Genomic DNA, 16,126 nt, shown 5'->3' with positions numbered 1-16,126 from the left:
ATAATGGCTGCCAAGACAGTGTTTTTAAGAGGTTATTATATGATCGAAACAAAGGAATCCTCGCCAGTTGAAGATGTCAAGATTGCATTTTGTCCTATTTCTGGTTGAGAGTTAGACAGGAAAATTAACATAATTTTCAGATCTGTACAAGAAGTATAAAGCAACTGCCAGGAGGAAATTTGCACAATTTACGTGAAAGTAGTCTCGCATAGCCAGACCATTCTCCAGTGATGTTTCAGCCATGCAGAATGGTCTGGCTGCACCTCATTATTGTTCTGGATTGTTTGTATTACTTTTGACCAATTACCGTCATCTTGGGTGTTGCTAAGCTCAAGATACGGAAATGGTGCCCCAGCAAAGTAATGTCAGGGAAACTGTTTTGGTGTGCACAAGAGAGTACTATCATTAAATTGGCTAATTCATCAAAAGAACCAAGCAGATTCCTCATTGAATGATCAAAATCTTCTGGAAAATGTATAATAATCAGTGTGGTAGGTTGCTAGATTGGTGGTTGTTGTTGTTTCCCATAGCAGAGGGGATATTCAAAAGAGTAATTGCTGTTATTACAAACTGGTTTATACCTGCAAGCTACGTCTGGAAATTAGTATGAAAATTTCCTAAGTAGCAAAAACATAGTTTTTTGTGTTTCCTATTGTTAAAATATGCATTGAAGTGGGTACAATCCATATGATTTTAATATATAGTTGTCTGATATAAATGCTATGGGATGTGATGGTGTTTGAATCCCTTAATGTTGTATTGTACATGTGTGCAGTAACTTTCTTTGGAAGTCTGGATTTAATTAATCAAAAATATACAGTAGTCACCCCACATAGCACCATCAAAAACTACTAAACCACCTCCTGTTTCCAATCTTTATGCAAAGTTTAATAAAGTTTCGGTCCTGACCTTGAATTGTACTTCATGTGCAGACACAAGCGTGGTATTGATCTTCTCATCTAAGTCTCAGAAAGAAACCACATAAGTTCATTTTCCAAGCAGACCGGGTCTAATAAATCCATAAATAATGTAAATATATGTAATCCAGTATTATTCTTGCCCACAGCATTGTATACTATTCACAAGAAGAGAGTTTATGGAGCAAAGATGCTTGAATCGCAAAACTTACAAAGTCCCAAATCCAAGTAAGTAGCACTTTCCACAAGAAAAAGATAATTAGTACCGTGTTTTGTTCAACTTGTAAAATGTTGAGTTGATCTAATTCCTCATGTGCAACCTGTTCATTGTGTTTATAGTGGTGTGTGAACTACATGGAACAGACTGAAAGCGGTGCAGTGTTTCCCCCTAAATCTCTGATCTCTTCTATAGTCGATCCACCATATTTGTGCGGCTCCACACAAACAACCACGACAGCCTGCGCTACAAGCCCGGCGACCATCTGGGCATCTTCCCTGGCAACCACGAGGACCTGGTGACAGCTCTCATAGATAAGCTGGAGGACGCTTCACCTGTCAATCAAATAGTCAAAGTGGAGTTCCTGGAGGAGAGGAACACGGCTCTAGGTGGGTGATGTTATCGGCGACGTCATGCTACTCCGCGAACACAGTAGGCGTGAAATCAGGACGGTTGCAGTTTGAAATCTGGGCAGAATATCAAAATTCAAAAGGCGAGTAAGAAACGGTCTCTCTTGCCTCAGCAGACACCACGAAGTCGCACTTCAGCAAGGTGTCTACATCCAGAAATCTTTCAGTGAAGCTGTGTATTGGCCAACAGTTGTGGCGACACGGGGTGACTTAACTGTGATTTTCACTGCGACTGTGAAGGAAGGTGTTTCTTAAACACAGAATTGATTAAAATGTACCTTGACAATTAGACACTCTTGATAATAGCTTATTAAACTTCCAGCCTTCTTCTGTGAAAATGATTTCTCCTGTTTCCAACAGCAACCATACTACACAAGACTGCTGGACTGTTTTAGGAATAATTCTTTATTTCAACCCTGCAATTTAGCATTTCAAGCAGAAAGGACATAATTAAAGTGTTTATATACCTACACAAACAAAAATCAGTATCATTATTTACTTCATTTGTAAGCAGAAGCATCAATGATCTCAGTGAAGTCCCTTACGTCAACTTGCAACTACACAGTACTGTTATAGTGTACTGTAGTCTACTGAAGTGTTTATATACTGCTTCACTGATCTCAAGAGACTTCCTGCTTTAATTAGGGTTGAATAAATACAGAAGGTTTATAAAATTTACCAGAGACTAAACTGATTAGAGATAATTAGGCTCCATACGCACAAACATGTTTAAAATCCCAGAAAAACATATCAAAGAGGCCAACATATTGAGAGACAACAACTTATATGTCACTGTAGCTATCTTTATTTAGCCCTCGAAACCCCAAGCAAATTTGGGGCATATTTTGCTCCTGTCGCATCTTTGCTCACTATGAGTTCATTTTTTTACTGCTGTATGAAGTCTTGGACCTCTATGGAAACAGCACAACCTTGACCAGAAGTAGAGAGAACTCATTTTATGCAATGTGACAAAGTTATAATGCCATAAATCATGAAAAAAGTAAAGCAAACCTCGAATTTCTTACATTATTTATTTTACAAAAACTGAAAAATATGTTATCAACATGTACAGCACTTTAAAAAGTACCACAATGTGGTACCAACACTGGAAAAGAAAAATGGTGACTCTCATACTATCAATATTTTGCCACTTACATTTTGAATTAGTTTTCATACTCGTCTCCTATCTGCTGAGTAAACACAACATGCAGTTTTACCTAGTTCAGCTTAAAGATCCCTGCATTTTTATCACATAACTGTTGGTAACAGCTGTGTCACTAATGGCTTTCCAATTGTGTTGTGAAATTTGGAGTTTTTAGTTCTACATGTAGAATAAAAGGATTTTGATGGAATATTTTCTAAAGCTCTATCTTGGTCAAGTTTGTTATAATGAGTGTAAGAGAATTAGACATAGTGATGTGTTGTTCTGTAATACAGCGTGCATGTTGCAAATTTGGTGAATTCAATTCTAAGTTGACATGAGAGCTGCATATTTAACAACAAAAAAATGTTGCATGTAACTTTTATTTTGGCCACTTGGGGGCAGCAGACTAGACTGCTGACAAAGTGCAACCTCCTAAAAGTGTTGTGGAGATGTTGTTAGCAAACAATTAGCTTCCATTTGGAGAATCAATTCTGTTCAGCTCACATCATCGTACCTTCGCTTTGGTTTCAACTAACTCTTAAGAGAAACGTCTTTTCAATAAAATGGTTGCCTGATGCATGAAGACAGTATTTATAACGCTACAGGTCAAAGGACAAAAGAAAACTAGGACCTTAAAGAAGCAAAAATATGCCACGAAGGTGGAAGGAGCTGCAGAGTTTTGTCTGGTAGTTATCTGTGAGTCTGTTGCCCTTTAATATATATGTAAATGAGCACAGCTTTAACATTTTCCTTGTCTGCAGGTGTGATCAGTAACTGGACCAATGAGACTCGTATCCCTCCCTGCACCATCTACCAGGCTTTCCAGTACTTCCTGGACATCACCACTCCACCGAGCCCCGTGCTGCTGCAGCAGTTTGCTGCTCTGGCAACCAATGACAAACAGAAAAAGAAACTAGAGATCCTCAGTAAGGTAAATTCACTTAGTCTTCTGTGTTACCATCAACACTGACCTTTCGAAATATTGAGCTCCTGCAGTGCTGAGTGCTGAGCCTGGGTCGTGACCAGACACGTAAGGGATTTGTGAAATATGAGCGTAGGCTAAATCCAAACATATCCTCTCTTGTTTTCTGTCTGACAGCCAAATGTATGCAGACATTATTCACTTTTTTTTAAAAATTAGAACTCTTTTTAAAGCACGAGTCTATAAAAAGTCACCATGTGTTTAAGGCTCAGCAGCAACCAACACATTCACCGTGTTTGCTCTGAAAATATGGGAGATGGTTTCTGTGTCTGCGAGCCGATTTGATGCACTTTGCACCGATGGAAATGCGTACAGTAGGAGTTAGCTGGCGCCAAATTAAAGCGGTTGATCGTTCTAACCCAGAGCCATTCCCCCTTGCAGTGCCTCCCACAATTCACTCTCCATTTTTGTCAATGTGTGGAAGAGGCTGGATGAGGCCAAGCAGTGACTCATATGCTCATACACAGAATCATTGTCACCAAAGCAAGAGGGAAAGATGGAAGGCTTCTGCATTCGGAAAAAGAAACTGTACAGTAGAATCAGCACTGCAGATCATTTTTATTTTTGTACGTGCTCAATCTTTACCTCTTTTCAGGACTGATGCATAGTTTTCTGCCTTTTTTAACCTTCTTTTTAGCATACAAATGCATTAGAAAGCAAACAAGTTGTAATGTCTGTTTTCAAAAGAATGAAAGAACTAATTCATTAAAGAGAAAGATAGCAGCTCCTGGTATGTGTAAAATCCCAACACCCCATCTGTTTATCAAGGTCGAAAATCGCAGGCGCCAAAGTACTTTGCTCTTAAAATGTTGCTAATTGTAGATAAGGTGCTTCCAACTGTGTCTTAGGCTGAGAATGGAGGCCACAGCAGGCTTTCTAACGCTGTGTCGCTCATTAGCGGCCTGAGAACAAAGCAGAAGTCGGTACCATATCAAAGTTTTTTAGCCTGGTGGCAGGGCTCTAAATTTATCACATCCAAATGTCAGCGATGACACACAAAAACAGTTGGGCAGTGAATAATAAATGGCTCGTCTTGTGGCTGCCTCCTTGTCTCAAGTCACAAATATTTACAGGGTCCAAAGAAGAAACAACCGTCTGCTTGTTCTGTGATCATGGCAGTTACATTGGCTTCTTAATCAGGACAATTTAACAACAAAGAAAGGTATAAACTATATCTAAAGGCCCTTTCTATTAATCTGAACATGTCAGTTTCATGTCTGAATAAGCACCTTGGTCACTTTTCTGTAATCACACCAGGTCGGATGTAGTGTCTGTATCACTTTCAACACAGCACTAGTCACATTATTTACTTTGAGTTGTATGAAGTGTGTTAAGGAAGCCTTTTTCTGCATTTCAGCACCAATTTTAGCGGTGAAAAATCTCAGAGGACAGCAAAGATGCAGCCTGCGTGCTAAAAATTACAGGTTGCTAACAGAAATGGTGTACAAATAGAACTTTTCTGACATGAAAACAGAGACTTAGCAGCTCAGATTAATGAAACTGACCCATACAGTACTCCAGTAGGTTTTTGTTTTTTCTGACAAAGCGTTTCCAGGAGCTGAACTTTACTTTGTTGCTTCCGGGTTTTTGCAGGAATATTTCCTCTGAGTTAATTAACAACCTGCAGCATCAAACAGCAGTAGGATTTATATAAGCATCGCCAAAGGAAAAAAAAGTCATGCATTTGCGGATGTGGAACAGCAGCACCATATAACTTCAATAGTTAGTTAAAATTATAAATTATCCCTGACATGGAGACAGAATCAATCAGGTTAACAAGTCGTGTTGCGTACTTTTATTCAATTTAGAGCCACAGTTCATAAGCTTCAATTAAATTGTTTGTTATCAGATTGGGTCCTTGGTTCCATTATAACTGTTGGGATACTCTAATGTGATTGTTTCTACAGTGGTTTCTAGATTATCATGTCATGTGTTGAGAAGTATCAGTTTTTAGGAGTTCTTAAATAAAAAATGCAAGCTTAGCTAATGATTGTTAGCTTAGATATAGCCTTTTGTTTATTAGGGCATTATTATGTATTAAAATTCATGTTATGTGTTGTCTAATCTGGCGTCACTGACCAATATCCATCACTGTGGTTGAGATCATTGAAGGAAGCTGCCAGGAACATTAGCTTTAACAGGCTGATGCATCCAGCAATACTACTGTACAGATCCTGTGTCTGAAAAGAGTTTAAGAAAGAACCCTTTATGCTTCATCTCCACTTATCTTTCTTCTTTTTCACCTCAGGGCTTACAGGAGTATGAGGAGTGGAAGTGGTACAACAATCCCACACTGGTGGAGGTGATGGAGGAGTTTCCCTCCATCCAGATGCCCTCCACTCTCCTACTCACCCAGCTGCCCCTGCTTCAGCCTCGCTACTACTCCATCAGCTCCTCTCCAGACCTGCACCCAGGAGAGATCCACCTCACAGTGGCTGTGGTCTCCTATCGTGCCAGAGGTAAGGAGCCACTTCTTGAAGCAGGGTTATTTCGTTCAGTTCAAGAACGGCTGTTACGCCTCTCCAAGCATTTTAAAGTGGCGTAGGTGTAGCCTCGGTTACCGTGGTCTTCCCTGCTGCCTAGAAAGGTAAAGTTTAGTGGTCCTGTGAGGCTTTTCAGGGTCTGAAATTGGTCTTCGGCATTTTTTTCACATGCTGGGGTTTGAAGGAAACAGTATTTGTGGAATTTTTACTGATATATGCCCTGTATATGCTCAGTTTATGCTGCACATAAAAGGCACCGTGCCGCGGCCTCTTCAAGGCTGCTGCAAAGGCTCAAAAAGTCAAATGACTCAGCGTCTCTGAAAACTCTCTGATGCCTCAAAGAAAATTGATTGGTAGTTATCTTGGAAAGCTTCACAGGGTAGCCAGATCACAACTGTAATTTCAAGCAATATAGATGTAGAGATACCAAGGAAGAATGTATACCTGTAGACGGATTCAATTTAGAGATATGAGCCCAAACCCAAATGAAACAAAACAGTGCAGGTATGTTTGATTATGTTCGTTTTGTCATTTGTTATTGAAAGATAGTGTTACTTTTGAACCGCCGAAACATGTCAGCAAGGTAAAACGTCTTTTCTTACTGAATTGTAGGTTCAAAAGTAATGCTATCTTATAGTGCAGGTATGTAGCGACACTATATAAAATGCATTAGATACCCAGGTCTCGTGTAAGCTTTTCTGCCTCGTATCACAAGGCTGTTATAGCTCAACCTTTGCAGTTAGCATCTGTAATCTCAGTCTTTGAAGTAGCCAGTAAACATTACCGTAGCAGCTCACTGCTATTTTCTCTCACACGTAATTTGCCCTTGTGCAAGCATATTACTATGATTGTCTAAGCAACAGCTGAATTACTGCAATTTCCCTTTAGAGAGACAGCAAGAGAAATGGCCCTAGCCTTGCGAGTGCGGTCGGGCCACTCTCCTCCTGTTAGTTTGCACACTTAAAAAGAGTGGGAGGCAGAGGGGAGGAAAAAGGTAAAGTGCTTGCCTGGTAATCATCCTTTTCAGATGGAGAGGGGCCTATCCACCATGGAGTGTGTTCATCGTGGCTCAACAGGATAGAGAAGGGGGAGATGGTGCCGTGTTTCGTCCGAGGGTAAATATCAAAACCTTTTTACTAAGGGAATTTTGCCGAATTGCAAATAAATTTATATTTTGGCATGTTAAAAGACACGTTTGACATTTGTTGAAAATAATCTTCTTTGCTTCCTTGCCAACACTCAAATGAGAAAATTGAACCCACTTTCTTACCACATGCTAAATATGTGGCGATATTCACCCCCTAGAAAAGAGCTAGCTGTCTAAACATCACAAAAACGGTGCCATTGAAGCTCTCTAATTAGGATGTTTTATCGTGTTTGTTTAATTTGTGCTGAAGCTTAAGTGTGAAAATGGTACATCACCATTTTGCCAGAGGTTATGTGTAGGAAAATGTGTTATTTTGCACTAAATAAGCATGATAAATGTATTAATTAGTGATCTTTAGATGTATTCCAGGCAAATTTAATTACTGCGAGAAACAGCAAGGGTAGCTTTGTTTGCTAAGCTACGAAAATCTATGTTGATTCTCAGTCATCCAGTTCATGGATATCCAAAGAGCTTCAGTATAAAGCAACAGGAAGTTATATTTTTGATTCTTGAAAATGTTTCGCCTCTAATCCAAGATACTTCTTCAGCTCTATCAAACTGATAGGGAAATACCAGATATAAATGATCACCCCCTGCTCACAAGGGTATTGACTCGTTAACAATTCAACAACTTATGGATTTTTGTAAAACTGCCAGTAGAGTAATGCCTTACCATGTTAATGGGAGTTAAACTTTTTAGCGAGGTGCCTCAAGACTGCATTATAAGTACCTGTTAAGTGGCTTCCCCCTCTTCTGTTTAGAAACTGTTGTTCCAGGTGACTTTCATTCATCGAATTCTCTTGGATGATAGGTGAAAAACTCTCCAAGAACCAAAAAGTTGTCTTATACTGAAGATCTTAGCATGGAAGTGGCTTTATATCATACAGGCAGGAGAGTGGACTCAGTCTTCTCATATAACTCTTGGCAAAGACAGATATGACTTTTATAGGCTTTGTGGTCGCTTTTAAGATATTTCTTTTAATGTACTTTTCATCTGTTGTATTGTTTTAGTGCACCATCATTCCAGCTTCCCAAAGACAACCAAGCACCGTGTATCCTGGTGGGTCCAGGAACAGGCATCGCTCCATTCAGAAGCTTCTGGCAGCAGAGACTATATGACTTTGAGCACACCGGTTGGACATACTTCTCTTTTTTTCTTTCCCCCTCGCTCCTTAGAGATTTATTTGTCACCTACTCGTACAGAGGCTTTGTGGTGGATTTCCATTGCTGTAAAATCACCTGGAGATAAAATCTTCAATTTGATGTCTCACTGTGAAAATATCCAGGACAAGCCGATGGATTTATTCTTCCAGTTAAAATGCTATCGCACACGTCTGGGTGTAATAATGCAATTTAGACCAAATCCCCGTCAGTGGTTTAGATAATACACTATCACTTCACATTCTCCTGTTCTGAGCAACACAGTAACTCTGCTTGTCATCTCCAAGGAATTGAGTCATGCCCCATGATCCTGGTGTTCGGCTGTCGACAGTCGGAGATGGACCACATCTACAAGGAGGAGACCATCCAGGCCAAGAACAAAGAGGTGTTCAAGGAGCTCTACACGGCCTATTCCAGAGAACCCGGCAAACCAAAGGTACAACTATGAAACTGCTGTGTGGGTTTAAAATAAATGCACAGAGTGGAGAAAAGGCTGAATAAGAACTGCTGTGCTTATATTCTTGAATGTCAACACTCCAACTGACACTGTATGTTTCCATTTTAACACTTTCCACTCTAGTTTTTTCTCTATCGTCTAAGTCTTCTTCATGCCTCTGCCTGCTTTGCTGTGCTGAATGGTTCTTGCTACTATTAGAAATAAGTTCAGCAAAGTGTACATTTGTAACACCATAAATTTAAAAGGATTTTTAGACCTTGACAAGCTGTTTTGATCAGAAAGTAAAGTACTATAAAGTGCAGTTCCAGGTGACTAAATGTTTTGTGCCTTTATAGACACTCTGTGATCTTTAAGTTGTAAGGTGTAAATGATAAGCCGAGGCATAATATTGTTGAAAATTAACTTATTTTTCTCAAGAAATTTCAGGTTGTTCTTGATGTTTTACAAAAAAAATAGTTCCTTAAATGTTAACATTGTCAGGATGTGCTTTGTTGCACTAAAACAAAGGGAAAATTTTGGAGTTGTTATATCTAGGTTATTATGCTGTGATTTTACTGGTCTGGCCCACTTCAGATCAAACTGAGCTCTATGTGGCACCTGAATTAAAACAAGTTTGACACCCCTGTTCTGCAGAGCATAATTTACCATTACTCTTAGAATATTTTGTTCCTGTGTTCACCATTTTTTTGATGTTGTTTGCAAATTTGACTTTTTTCCCCCCCAATCTCCTGATTCATTTCATTCACAATATTTCCTTCCCTGCTTTTTTTCTTCTTCTCACACTTGACCTCTTGCTGCATACTCACCCTTTCTTCCCTGCCTCTCTGTCAGAAATACGTGCAGGATGTACTGCGAGAGCATCTGTCAGAGACGGTGTACCAGTGCCTGAGGGAGGAAGGTGGACACATCTATGTGTGCGGCGACGTTACAATGGCCGGAGATGTTCTCAAGACTGTCCAGCAAATCATCAAGCAGCAGGGCAACATGAGCCTGGAGGATGCCGGCTTCTTCATCAGTAAGCTCCGGGTAAGAGATGTGCAACACTGTCAACATTGTGTCCACTTTTAAACCCCATCGAGGAGGATATTGATTTTAATTAGAACCCTACATGAAGTAGTTGAAAAGTGTATGTAACTGAGTGTCAAGCATGGCACAGTTGAAAAAAATGAAGCCATGTTGAGTCATTGTTTAAAAAAAAAGGTTAAAAACACCACCCACTGGATTACTTTCATCAGTGAACTCAAGGGTAAAAAAGGCTGGAAAAAAAACAAAGAACAACGACGCACGTCACCACGCCTACTACTACACGCTTACCTACGGAGTAAAAATAATGAATAGATGATTGTCAGCGAGCTTGATTCATCGTTCGCTACATCCACACAACATCTGTTCACCCTCTTTCTCCGCCTTCTCGTGTCATGTTGGAACCAGGATGAGAACCGCTACCATGAGGACATCTTCGGCGTCACCCTGCGCACCTACGAGGTCACCAACCGGCTTCGTTCGGAGTCCATCGCCTACAACGAGGAGAGCAAAAAGGACACAGATGAGTGAGTGGTTTGTGAGAATTTTGCAGAGGGAGCGCAAACAAACAGTGCTGTAAAATGCAAATCGAGAAGAATTTTTAATAGGAAAATAGTACAAGAATAAGTAAGAATCATGCACTTATCCCTTAGGCATCAAGTTTAAAAAGTTATACTGAGGTTCTTAAATGTCCAGAAAAACATTGTATACTACCGTTCAAAAGTTTGGGGTCGTCCAGGAAATTTCATGTTTTCCATGAAAACTCACACTTTTATTTATATGCTAGCATAACTGTACAAAGGTTTTCTAATCATCAGTTAGCCTTTCAACACCGTTAGCTAACACAATGTAGCATTAGAACACAGGAGTGATGGTTGCTGGAAATGTTCCTCTGTACCCCTATGCAGATATTCCATTAGAAATCAGCCGTTTCCAGCTAGAATAGTCATTTACCACATTAACAATGTCTAGATTCTAATTAATGTAATGTTTTCTTCATTAAAAATAATGCCTTTCTTTTGAAAAAGGACATTTCTAAGTGACCCCAAACTTTTGAACGGTAATCTATATTACTATTTTTCACTATAATGTAGCAAAAATGAGGATTTTCCAGTCCAAGCTCCAGAATGAAAACCTAATAACACAGAATGCATGATTTCATGAGCAGTTTTGTGGGTTTCAATTGCGGCATTTTAGTCCGTACGGTCCTGAGTGTAATTATTTGTCTACATGGTGTATTATTACTGTATTATGGAAGCTGAGGTTGACCCCCCCCCCCCCCCCCCGCCCAGCCCCTCCCAAAAATGCACAACTTTACCAAATTTAATGCCTAATGCATAAACATTGCCAAAATTATCTAAAAATCAAAAATGGAAAGGACAAAAATGTCCTAATTGGTGCATAAGGGTTAAATACTGGAAATCTGTCCTGCACTTGTGGAAATCTATCAGCTGCTGACCCAGGTGCTACATGGACAAACTGATGATTAAAAAATTTCAGTTTTATTATTTCCAATGCATTGTGTTCATAATTTCGGATTTTTTGCCAGGCTTTTATTTTGTAGTAATCATGTAATTTTATGGGAAAACTCCATGTAGCACTTGGTTCTGTGCAACATAAATATTCTAAGACAGTCCCACGGGCTTCACAATCTTCAGTTTTACTTATATGACAGGACTGTTTGTCTTAACTGAAATAATTTTAAGATTTCAGGTGTGTATGTATAAATTCCTGCAGAATACCCAAACAGCAGCTTGGCCAATGGCCTGCAGGCGGTTTGAGTTTGAGTCCTAGATCTGTTCAAGTAGTTATACCAGCATTTCGCTAATTCGCTAAGCCATGTAGGGACCTTGCTGACTCAAAGGCATGAATCATGTTTGAAAATAGCATCTCGTGCACCAAATGAAACCGGAAAGGAACTCACTTTCATTCATTTCCTCATGGGTTACTCACTCATTCACTAATTGCTGCTGTATGTCATTTAATGGATTGGATGAAGCATGGTAATGTTTATTGTCCACACAGAGCACAAATACAAGGATGATGGGTTTTCATATTTATTCATGATTATACTGGAGATTCTTCTTCAAATTTTCCAGCTGGTCAGTTCATAGTTTGAGAGAAAAAAAAAAGAAAATTGGCAGATTTTAGTAACATTTATCTCAACCAGTGAGATTACCAGAGCAGCTCTTTATCCGATGGACATTTGTAAGTCAACTTGAATCTGCAACCTGTAGTTGTTGGCCCTGCTGGCGTCTTAAAAAGCCTTGTTTCAGATGAAAACAGAGTGGGTAACCATAGAAACGTGTGGAGAAGGGCCTTTAAACTAACAGGATTAGAGTGAAAGCGAGTGGCTCTGTTCCATTTCTGTTTTTGTTTTCGACGTTATTTGTGCATATTCAAGATTAGATACTTCATATACCCTTGCCATGAGAGCAAAACAAGGGCCCTACATAGTCACTATGGCTCATTAAGTACCAACATAATGCATCACAGACGATGGTTCCTGGGTGGATTGTCACTTGAATTTCACATTTGGCCATCAAAGCCGCTGCTCGCTGAATGAGTAATGACTGTAACATCTCTATTTCTATGTCTCTGCTCCTCTCTCTGTCGGTCTGTCTGCCTCACTGTCCCTCCTTCTGTCTTTTCTCTCTCAGGGTTTTCTGCTTGTAGGTCGATGAATCAGGAGGCTTTCTGACAACAACCAGTCAGACGACACAGCGACGCCGGTTAAAGAATACTGTGCCAATTTTTGTACTGTAAAAAACAAAACAAAAAAGGGGTTTCTTTCTTTCTTCTTTTTTTTATACCACTTTGTTTCTGTTGGGCTCTGCGATTTTGTCTGTAGCAAGTTGGAAATGTTCTGTTTTCTGAGAATCTGTTTTGCTTGTCAATGGTACTTCCAAAAATTATAAATTGATCATTTTTGATTCATAATGTGTGCACCTAGTGTAATGACCTGCCTCATTGTGAATGCATGACCAAGACACGAATATACTCGAAAAAAAATATAATATACTCTGTGTTATTGTTAAAAAGGCTTTTACTGAGATTTTATATTTGCAAGGAAATGTGCGGCATTGATCACAAATTGACATTTCTGTTCACTTTGCTTGTTAGGAAGGAATCAGGACAGGTCCGATCTATTTGAGCTGGGGTTTTTTTAATTGATATCAAAGTTAGAAAGATGTACAGGCATGCAGACAGAAAAACGGAAAGACAGATGTGTTGCTAACAAAATTTGATGTGTTGACAGGTCACCCTGAATTATGAAAACGGCAATTCTGTTCCACCCTTAATAAATGTATTATCTAGCTCTTCACTGGTAATCCATCAAAGTGCGTCAGCCTCTGTGTCAGCGCTCTTTTCAATGGCCTGTCTATTTTGTCACAACATCATAATCTTGTGTGTCCCAGCTGCTGCTTGGTCGAACCTCCAGTAGTTGCCAAGGAGCCTGACGTCAGTGCGTTTTTAAATAAACCCCTAAAAAAATTTAAACTTCTTCACGACTCTCAAATTTCAGTATCTCAATCTTGATGTGTTTTCACAGTGTGCTGCCAAATCGTGTAATCATGCAGCTTCTTGAATTCTAGATGACTGATCCGTGGCTAAATCAGTAGCTAATTTAAAGAAATTGTTTGATATTGTTGGTGTTGTGCTTACTTTCTGCAGGATTTCACAAATCTGGGAGGTCATCGGGGTAGCAGCTGAGACTGTTTCCTGTTTTGTGTTGTGTTAAGACAAATCCAGCTTATTTTTTGCCACAGACATTGTGACAAGGCTGGATTTTTTTTATCCATGCGGCTTTAGCTTGGCATAAGAACTGAAAATAGGGAACAGCTGCACAAATGTAACAATATAATGCACCGTAAATACATTAAGGCATTATATCGTGTTCTTTTAACAGGCAACGAAATGATCCGAAAGACTTTTTATCCCTTAAAGGGGAACTTCGGTTTTTTTCAACCTGGGGTCTGTTTTCATGTCATTTTATACATGTGAGTGATGGAGAAATGAATTTTCGACATAGCTCCAGTATTTAGCCAGGCAGGCAGCTTAGCAGCTCGGCTAGCAGCTCGGCTAGCGAAAAGTATAGGGCAACTTGCCCTATACTTGCCCTTGTTGTGGTCTGTATCCAAAGCTCAGCTCATTTGCTAGAAAGCAAATCTCATTCCGAAATCGCGCGACAGCGCGCCAAAACCGCAAAACAAAGAGCGATTGCCAGGTAATGTGGAGGTTTTCGTTCACTTCACATCTCTAGTATGTTGTGGGACACTCGTTGAGACTATCCGAGCCGGTCAGTGTGGGGAAAAAGCACGTTAGGGTGGACTTTGACGCGGGGGTGGGGGGGTGGGGGGTGGGGGGGGGGTGCAAATTGCCCCATACTTTTCGCTAGCTGAGCTGAGCTGCTAAGCTGCCTGCCTGGCTAAATACTGGAGCTATGTCAAATTCATTTCTCCATCACTCACATGTATAAAATGACATATGAAAACAGACCCCAGGTTGAAAGAAACCGAAGTTCCCCTTTAACCTTCGACATTAAACTGCAATTTACAATTTTTATGCTTTAGTTTCTCCACCAAGAAGAATTTGCTACATGTTTAAAGAGCCAGGCTGGTTGTTTCCCCTGTTTCCAGTCGACTAATTGGCTCCTCATCGTATTGACTGGAAGCAGGATGGTGATATCAGTCGAGAAAGTAAGCATCTTCTCCTCTTAAACGTGACATATCTGCGAAAAAGACGGTGTACAGATCGTATCCCACGGCTGTCAGCTCGTCCTATTCATCAGCAGCATCCTCTGCCTTTTGCCTTACTTTAACTATTTGCCTACATTCATTCTTTCTGTAGTCTCTGTTGCATGTTTTTTATTTTATTATTTTGTGTTTCCCTGTGGCTCATGTGCCACCTCTTCACTGTGACCTGACACCTGCTCAGTGGCATCAGCACTGTGTGTGTGTGCATGCAAACGTGTGCCCTAGAAAACCATCTCTATTCGAGTGGGTGTGAACATGCATGATCTCAGGTGTGTGTGTTTTTGACATTAGTTACTCTCGCTCGTCGTCTGTTACCTCGTCAAACTGGTCCGGTTTTAAACTAAGCATGCTATTCGAGTCATACAAGCCTGCAAAGTTAATCTTACGGACGATAACGAGCCCACTTGGCTTTATTTTTTCTGATCTTTAGCCGCTCACTTGTTCAAATTCTTCATCCAGAGACGAGAATCAACTGCCGCTTTGGTCATTTGCTGCTTTCCAATGAGTCAGGGTTGTGATTTGAAAATATTCGCGCTGGGTTTTTTTCTGAGCGCCAACTCTGCATTGACGCTTTTTCTCGTCAGCTTCTGAGTCCTGTTTATTCCCTTTTTTTGTCAAATTTAATGATAGCTGTCAGCATGATTCAATGATTTAAATGTGATTTTTAAATGTCCCTTAACAGCTGCCGAGGATATGTTATTTTTGTGTATGTCTTTTCTTATTATTGGGATAAAAATGGGTGATTCCCCTCGTCCCCACTGTTGTTCATTCTGGATGAATGTCTCCTCTATATGATTTGTTTGAACTTGGTTTTGTTGAACTGGAATGAGAGCCGTCAAGAAAAATGTCTGTGATGTAAAATGTGCAACAAGAAAAGAATTGATACAAGATATAGCTTCTATATATAGCTTCTATATATATAAATATATATATATATATTAAAAGACAAAGTATAAACTATAGAGTACCACTTCGATCTTTTCTAAGAATGTATTTTGATTATGTAAATGAGCACTATGATTCTGCTTGATTTTAAAAGAACAAAAAAAAAGGCCTATTCTATATGGTGTCACTCATATCCTTTAGGTATGAGGATAAAACAGCGGCATTAAATAAATGCATGGTGATCTTCTGTCTCCTGTTCATATTTAAGAAGCTCTGTCTATGTACCAGCACTGTGTCGGTCAGTGAGACTGTATCGTGAGGTTGTCCGGCCTTTCTCACTGGGCTTTGGATTGGTAACAACATTCTCGAGGGGGGTTTTCTCTTTCTGTGTTTGCATATCGCTGCTGCTATGAACAACTCTGATCCAATCAGCCTCTGCTATAATGACCTTTGTTGTGTACTTGATTGAGGATATTCCATTTTAATGCATCAACTGCAAGGACTTTGCATTTACTTACAAATAAAGAGAAACATTTGCAGAAC

The 16,126-nt window shown here is 39.8% G+C and overlaps 1 protein-coding gene across 1 annotated transcript in view; it reads left to right on the top strand.

The window, feature by feature from the left end:
• nos1 (nitric oxide synthase 1 (neuronal)) overlaps positions 1-13,273 on the top strand; it is a 61,166-nt gene extending 47,893 nt beyond the window's left edge. Inside the window, exons 20-29 of the mRNA XM_022220349.2 lie at positions 1,067-1,145; positions 1,330-1,523; positions 3,450-3,619; positions 5,919-6,129; positions 7,181-7,268; positions 8,312-8,433; positions 8,749-8,897; positions 9,750-9,944; positions 10,350-10,468; positions 12,602-13,273. Coding sequence (XP_022076041.1) covers positions 1,067-1,145; positions 1,330-1,523; positions 3,450-3,619; positions 5,919-6,129; positions 7,181-7,268; positions 8,312-8,433; positions 8,749-8,897; positions 9,750-9,944; positions 10,350-10,468; positions 12,602-12,617 — 1,343 coding nt within the window. The 3' untranslated portion in view covers positions 12,618-13,273. The remainder of the gene's footprint in view (positions 1-1,066; positions 1,146-1,329; positions 1,524-3,449; positions 3,620-5,918; positions 6,130-7,180; positions 7,269-8,311; positions 8,434-8,748; positions 8,898-9,749; positions 9,945-10,349; positions 10,469-12,601) is intronic.
• Positions 13,274-16,126: the final 2,853 nt, after the last annotated feature.

This window comes from Acanthochromis polyacanthus, chromosome 7, assembly GCF_021347895.1.
Source record: "Acanthochromis polyacanthus isolate Apoly-LR-REF ecotype Palm Island chromosome 7, KAUST_Apoly_ChrSc, whole genome shotgun sequence".
NCBI classification, from domain to species: Eukaryota; Metazoa; Chordata; class Actinopteri; family Pomacentridae; genus Acanthochromis; species Acanthochromis polyacanthus.
Note: the sequence above shows the minus strand (reverse complement) of the source record. Positions and strands in the feature narration are given on the sequence as shown.